The sequence below is a fragment of the Juglans microcarpa x Juglans regia genome, chromosome 2D (assembly GCF_004785595.1).
Source record: "Juglans microcarpa x Juglans regia isolate MS1-56 chromosome 2D, Jm3101_v1.0, whole genome shotgun sequence".
Classification (NCBI taxonomy): Eukaryota; Viridiplantae; Streptophyta; class Magnoliopsida; order Fagales; family Juglandaceae; genus Juglans; species Juglans microcarpa x Juglans regia.
In genome coordinates this window covers 23,856,422-23,863,918 of record NC_054596.1, presented here as the reverse complement: position 1 = coordinate 23,863,918, position 7,497 = coordinate 23,856,422, and the positions used below count along the sequence as shown (strand labels likewise).

Genomic DNA, 7,497 nt, shown 5'->3' with positions numbered 1-7,497 from the left:
TAGAAGGAGCGAGGATATACTAGTTTAACTAAAACTCAATCGATTTGTAAGCTCACTGCATTTCTGAACTCCATCTCATTAAACTTGGGTAATAATACCTCAGCAAAAGGAAATTTATTATCTTCATATTTTTCGTCTGGTTTCATAATTTTTGGGAAGCCACATACAAATGACTCTTGGGGCTAAACAAATGATGCAAAAGAAGGTTAAAAGTGTCGTTGAGGGATGTTTGTCCTTTATTTCTAAAGTATAGTCAGAGAGAAACCAGGAAAGCTGTTGGATATCATTATCAAAGCCTTCAAAAGGTGGGTGGAAGAGGTGGTCATTGAGAGCCACCTCTTTAATAACCATGACTCTAATCATAACTCCTCACCAAACAGTTCTGATTATAAGGAGTCATTAGAAAGTTAAATCATTTTATACACATGTGCGCGCGCGCACACAGACAGAGAGAGAGAGAGGGAACTAAAAGAGTAGGGTTTCAGAGATGACTAGTTGAGTTAGTTTCTGACTAGGTGTTATATTTGTGTTCTTTTAAGGGGCTCAGATGACCAAATATTTTTTATCTCCAACTCTAACCAAACTCTGTACCCTTTGCAGAAGCATTAACAGCTCTCAAAGGCCAAAGGTACGATTGTCTCTACCATCTTACTCTTCCACAATCCTCTTTTCCCTTCCCCCTTGGTTTTTCTTCCCTCCCTCTTCATACATCTCATACTATGTACCGATTAATTTCACAACATCATTCAATTTTTCAATTAAAAAATATTATTTTCCCTTCTTCTGTAGTCTTTTTTCCTTTTTCATGGTTGTTATCAGCTGTAGTTGGGATACTAATTTTCATTATTTTCCAACAAATTTTTGTACCCACATGGATAAAGTTGAAACCCACCCATCTGCTCTGTTTACCTTGTCATTTTTCTCTCTGTAGAGATGCAGATAGATGAGTTTTAATCATAAAACTTTTTTCTTTTTTGAATTTCAGTTTACTAAATTCTGCTGTTTTTTTTTTTTTTTTTCTTTTTTCAGCGTGGGTTTTGTATTTATTGATGCTATTGGGATGTGGAATCCGAAGATTGCAATGGCCAGGGCTTTTTTGGGATCAGTAACATAGCATGGCTAGTATCTGGTTTCAGGGTCTGTGGCGGTAGCAGATAAAGTAGCAACAAGCAACAGCAAGAACAAACAGAAGCAACTGAGAGAGCAGTACAGGAAATCAAAAAGTTCCTGGAAATTGCAAAATCAGAAGGGCTAGGAATCTGGATTCCCAGAGGAAATTTCAGTTTCCCCTGACGCCTATCCACAAAGTTACAGCCCCAATACAACAAGAACCACAAGAACAAGGACTTGGCCAATACCCCCAACACCTTCAACCACATGGGGAACGCATAAACTTCCCACCAAACAGAAGCACTCAACAAAGAGATTTTTGACCAAACCAGAGGCTATGCAAAGCACAGAAACAATGGGCATGAAGAGCACCGGAGGAGAGATAGTCCAAGTCCAAGGTGGCCACATTGTCCGATCCACGGGCCGCAAAGACAGGCACAGCAAGGTCTACACTGCAAAAGGTCTCCGCGACCGCCGGGTACGGCTCTCGGCGCACACCGCTATTCAATTCTATGATGTTCAAGATCGACTAGGCTACGACCGGCCCAGCAAAGCGGTGGACTGGCTAATCAAGAAGGCCAAGTCCGCCATTGACAATCTAGCTGAGCTACCACCATGGCATCCGCCTGGAACTTCTAATGCTACTCCAGAACAACCAGACCCAGATGGAGGCACAGCAGAAATGACAATAGCAGAACAATCAGAGTCTTCTGGCTACAACTTTCAGCTCCATCGGCAATTAGCTGAAAACCCAGATGGCAATTCAAGCTTCATTCCACCGAGTCTAGACTCTGAGGCCATCACAGACACCTTGAAATCTTTATTCCCGACAAGTTCTGCAACTTCCTCTATCAATTTCCAGAGCTACCCACCTGATATAATTTCAAGAGCCTCCAACACCACCCAAGATCTTGGCCTATCCCTCCACTCTTTCCAGGACCATTCAGCTCCAAACGGCCAGACCCTTTTCGCGGGGTCGTCTTCGGTCGGATTCGACGCCAATTACCAGAGAATGGTAGCTTGGAACAGCAGCGCAAGCGCAGAAAACAGAGGCGGTTTTGTCTTCAGTTCTCCCACGTTGCCACAACAAGCATTGCTGGGCCAAGGCTCACCATTTTCACAGAGGGGACCCCTTCAGTCCAGTTTTGCCCCGTCGACTCGCCCTTGGGACGATCTTCCTACAGCCGCGTCGCACCAGCAGAAAACACAGCCAATTCATCAGTCTTCGATCTTTGGAAGCCGGTTTGTGAGCGAGCCAAGCTTTTGCATTCCAGGGATAATTCAGGGTGAGGAGGAGCAGAGTGCCCGTAGGCCATCCTCTTCGCGTACCAACTCCCGCCATTGATTGAACAAGAACTGAACTGAACTGTTTTCCTCACTATTGGGTACTGTACTTAAATTCCCTTTATTCCAATTTCTCGGTTTTTTATTATTCTCCTTCTTATGCAATTTATGCTTGTTCCCATGGAGAATTTAACAAGAAAAACGCTTTTTTTTTTTTTTTTTTTTTTCTCGCTGTCTTGTTTTCTAAATAAACCAATAATAATGCAAATAGAGAGGCTAATTTTTCCTTAAGCTCTAGAGTGTCCTATTTTGTGAAAACTTTATAAGAGAGGAGGCCAATTCAATGGTCTTCCTTTGGGAAAGATTATCCATTTGGATTCAACCCTTTGTTTTTCTTACGATTAAACAAATAGATTTCCAATGTTATCATGTTATATTGGATGCTCTACTGTTCATTACTTTTGGCTGTTGAGGCATTCTATACATCAGTTTACAGTTGCAGCACACCTACGTGATTTTTTTTTTTTTTAGCCGCAGCACACCGATAGGCTGATGTTTATATTTTTACTTGGCTGTTTTAGCTAATTTTTTTTTTTTTTTTTTTAAATACGTGCTTCATTTTTTTAAGTAATATGACTATCCAAGCTGGATTCTGGTCCTGTTGTGTTGAGAACACTAGTAGAATACTGTTAGTTCCTGTCACACTTCATTTTTAACTCATAAATTATGTCTTTAACCACGCTAATTGCAAAACTTTATTCAGTAAAACTGTTTGGAATGATTCTCTACTGTAGTTAAACAAGAATGAGCTGTTTTCTTCTACGTCCAACAAGAGAAGATTGGTTTTTGTCTTGTTTTAGTTTGTTTTGTTTGCTGTCTCCAAAGTACTTGTAATGAACAGTTCATTAGTCAACTAATGTTTCAGGCCTTGGCAGTTTCCTTTTAACCTTATTCTACTGTTTAAACTATTTTGTCAATACATGTAGCGGGGGGGCTTTGGAGCGGGAGTTGAGAGCCATGCATGTTCTTGTTACTTCAGTACTCATTTCTGGAGGGCCTTGTTGAGATTGCATCTCGCGGGTTGTCCATAACTTCAATTAGAGCAATGTCACTTTTCTTCTTGGGTTCTGTCATCTTCAATCACGTTAACGGACGTGACACAATTTTGAGAGCTTTTATAATTAATCTCTTACGTCCTCGGATGATGAGATGAAATGAGATGAGATGAAATGAGACAATTTATGAATAATAATAAAATAATTTTTGAATAGTAGTAAAATATTTGAGTTAATATATTTTATGGAGTTTTAGAAAAGGAGAGAAAAAAAATTGAATAAAAATATTTTAAAGTTAAAATATTATTAGAATATAATTTTTATTTTAAAATTTGAAAATGTTGAATTGTTTTTTATATTTTGTTTGAAAATTTGAGAAAATTGTAATAATTAGATAATAATTAGATAAAAAAAATTGAATATTTGAAATTGAAAAGTGTTTATGTTTATGAAGTTTAGATATTGAAATGAAATGAGATGAAATGAGATGAGAGGACTTGGGATGACTTTACTATCCAGACTAGGGCTTCTACCTCCTGAGAAATTCTTATCACTCTAGTGACTTAGGTATCAGAAACATTCCCACAAACCCTCCAAGACCTTTCTTTCTTTGGTTGCAGGTGATTGCATGGGAGGAGTTGCGAAACACGTACATAACAGTATATAACATTACAAGAACAAGCTTATAGATAATATTCTAACAAATGATGGTTTTCATTCTGTATTTCTTCATAATCTCGAGTCGTATCAATTGATGTGTCATATCTTTGTTGGCTTTAGTTTGGTTTGTACCAAGGCTGGTATAAATAGAGCCTACAGTGCCTTCTGTTTGACGAGGTAACTGCCTAATCTATCATGATAGGATGGCTTCCCGAATCTCCCTCGCGCTCACCAGAGACTCTAGGACGGTTAACATTCGATCCTATCTGTAGGCCGTGTTCTGGACTTAGGGCTTCATGAAGTTAGACTTGGTCTTAGGCCCATGCTGCAGCCCAGCGGGCCCCCAAGAAGAGGAGGGGATTAAACCCTTGCCATATACAAAACTCTGTGGAATCATTGTTCTCTGCTCATATAAACTTGCACTTCTCGTGAACTAAAAGTTCTGGGTCCGAGAATAACTCTTTATCGTTTCATATATTAACGAGGGTACTATTGATGTGGTTTATAGGTGGGGAAAAAAAGGTGTTCGTTCTTGAGACTTAACACTCTGCTGTGTGGTTGGCTTCAGGTGGTCGAAGTAGATCAGTGAAATAGCAGTCTTGTAAAATACTTTGTAGAAATTGAGGACCTTTAGATTGAATGCAGGGTGTGTAAGGTTCATTCATATTGAGGCCCAACCTTGGTTACAGGCCCGGTTTTTCTACGTTTTCAATATCAAATAATTATCCGAATTTGTAAGATTTTCATTTTAGTTTTACATAAAATTTAATGGGAATTGAGCAGCTGACAAATCGTTGTAGGGTGGAAAAACTATACTCATCATTTTTACGCCACACATCTATTTTTATTTTTTATATTTTTATTTTCTTTTCTCTTAATAAATGTATAGTGTAAGGTTTATTAGGAGCATAACTCTGTAAGGTATGTAATGAGAATTGAAAAATAAATAAGGATTTTTTAAATGCTATTTTCATCGTTGGTTTTTAAGGAGTTCTTCGATCTGAACATAATTGTCTACGAAAACATTGTTCGGTTTGAATTATTATAACGTCCGTCTATATTTATGAAAGGAAAATGATAGTATATCCCATGATTTTGCCTTCTTGTTTTAACTATTCATATATTATTTTTAATAGTTAAGGAAGTGACAAATAGTGTATTAACATTTTTTTTTATAAAAAATATTTAAAAAAGTTTTAAAAATTATTTAAAAAAAGAGAAAAAAATCACAACTTGCACTAAGAGCACAACTCAAAACTTGGCGGACTAGTAGCAGCACCCTTTATGAAATACAGGAGACACAACATAATTTTTTTTGATACATTTGAGGATGAGGGTTTCGAATCCAAGACCTCCATTTTGGAGGGTTGCGAGTTTATGTCAATAAGGTCATAGGCCTTTAACAAGATAACATAATTAAGTCCGTCTTATATCTATCAGCTAAACAACCTAACAAACATAATATAGCTTTCCTTTTAGCAAGAACACAAACGTCATCACTCCCCCCTCATGTAATACTCCCCCTACTTCTACCTCCCTTTCATATAAAAAAAAAACTTCTACCTCCTTTTCATATAAAAAAAAAATAGAAGTTGCGATAATAATATAAGATATCTAATTAAAAAATTATATAATTTTTTAAATATTATTATTAAATATTTTAAATTTGATTCAATGCGTTTTAGAGACTAGTAAAATGTTTTTGATTCATCTTTATACTTTTACCGTGTATATATATATATATATATATATATATATATATATATTTTTTAAAAAGGTTCAAGAACGCACCTTTATGAACCTTGTTAACATCGTATTTCATACCTTGGGCAATTCTGCTGCACAGCCTGTTGAATATGTATGATTTACTAGAATGACGGCTCGGGATGGAGGGGACACCTCCAACGTCGAAGTTATTATCTGTATGTGAATGACTCGAGAAAGAAGGGTGATAATAGAAAGTGTTCCTCTTCAAAGAGTCCTTACCTGAACTTGGGATGGGTTTATATACCTCGGTCAAGGTGGTTCCAAGCACTGCCAGTGCATTGTGTAGGGGCCGTACTAGGCGTTGCACTAGTGGCAGGGTGATCACCTGTCATTCCACTATTGTGGCTTCAAGAATAGGCGAGAGGTTGGTTCTGGACGTCACTTATTGTCTCCTCTAACCACTTAATGTGGCGTGTCCCATATACGATTGTGTGAGCTGCGATTTGTGCAAGTGATGTGATTGTCTCCTTTTCCTCCCTTGGTACATACTTTACGGGCCCTGCCCCGCCTTTCTCCTTTCTCTCCTTCTGGGGCGGGTCATCCATCCATCAAATGGGCTCTCGTGGAAATGGACTGAGTCGACCCTACAAAGGAGGGTGAAAAACATCCTCCCCTAGTAACCCCGCGGATTCCCATCTCACATGTGCAGTGAGAATGCAAAATTTGTTCGGCATGCGTAAACACACATTGCTCAATCGTCATCGGTGGGCCATGTGCACGTTGAGTGTGTCAGTTATTGTTACTACGCGTGGGGTGCCAACCTGCTATCCCAACTAGTAACGGATTGGCCCATGTTCCCTAAGCGCGCAAGCCTTTCTCATACGTGCATGAGCTCCCGCGATTGTTTACTTCCCTCATCATTACGCACAGTGGGGATCTCGGGATTTGTTTATGATGTTTCTTCTTTCGTGGTTCAAGTCACTTCCATGTGTCTAGCAGCCCAATCGACACGAGTTCCTGTCTAAGCCCCAACTTCCCCATCAGTTTCTACTTCCTTTTTGCTTCACTTCTAGGCATTCTGTTTTTCCGGCCAACTTCTTGAACTTCCTTTTCCTCGTTGTTGGCCGTTTCAGTTGCTTCCTTCCACCTTCACTTGCCCTAAATGGCTCCTAAGGACACCTCCCACCTCGGTTCCAAGAAGGCTCATCCTACACGTTTGGAAAGGACCTTTAGGGACCTCGAGGGGCTAGTCCAACTTGCAGTCAGCGGAGTCTGCCGTTCTTTGAGGGTCAGAACTGGAAGTCAATAGTCTCTCTTGTTGACCTTCATATGCTAAGGGGTGCTCTTAGAGTTCCCGCTTCAGTGGTTTTGGAGGTTCCCGACTCTTGAATTGCAATTGTTGACCCAGAGGGTATGGTAGCGAAGGTGGCCTTCTTCCCCTTGATGTTTGCTAACCAGGAAAGGCTGCCCTTCTGTCGTCCCATCTGGGACGTTTTGGACTACCTTCTAATTGGCCCCTGTCCAACTTTACCCAAATGCTTGGCGGCTTGTAGTTTCGAATTGTGCAATTTATCGCATGGTGTTAGGCTCCAAGACTGAAGAGTATCTTGACTTGACTACAAGAGACTTTCTCTTTGTTTATAAGGTGTTGTGCTTTGACAGGAACTTGTGTAGTTTTTGT

At 39.4% G+C, this 7,497-nt stretch overlaps 1 protein-coding gene across 3 annotated transcripts; it reads left to right on the top strand.

The window, feature by feature from the left end:
* The first annotated feature begins 361 nt into the window (after window positions 1-361).
* On the top strand, window positions 362-4,858 carry LOC121250783 (transcription factor TCP4-like). 3 transcript variants are annotated; one of them, XM_041149997.1, is made up of 3 exons: window positions 366-628; window positions 1,076-2,495; window positions 4,618-4,858. In XM_041149997.1, the coding sequence occupies exon 2, from the start codon at window positions 1,448-1,450 to the stop codon at window positions 2,453-2,455; it is 1,008 nt and encodes a 335-aa protein (XP_041005931.1). In that variant the 5' UTR covers window positions 366-628; window positions 1,076-1,447; the 3' UTR covers window positions 2,456-2,495; window positions 4,618-4,858. The 3 variants fall into 3 exon arrangements, with proteins under 3 accessions (XP_041005933.1, XP_041005931.1, XP_041005930.1); XM_041149999.1 differs by lacking the exon at window positions 4,618-4,858 and having other exon boundaries at window positions 362-628; window positions 1,030-2,609; XM_041149996.1 differs by lacking the exon at window positions 4,618-4,858 and having other exon boundaries at window positions 368-628; window positions 1,076-2,609.
* The last annotated feature ends 2,639 nt before the right edge of the window (window positions 4,859-7,497 follow it).

Bases quoted from the DNA above. Each gene is read 5' to 3' on its own strand.
- LOC121250783 (XM_041149997.1), top strand. From the start codon at position 1,448: ATGCAAAGCACAGAAACAATGGGCATGAAGAGCACCGGAGGAGAGATA.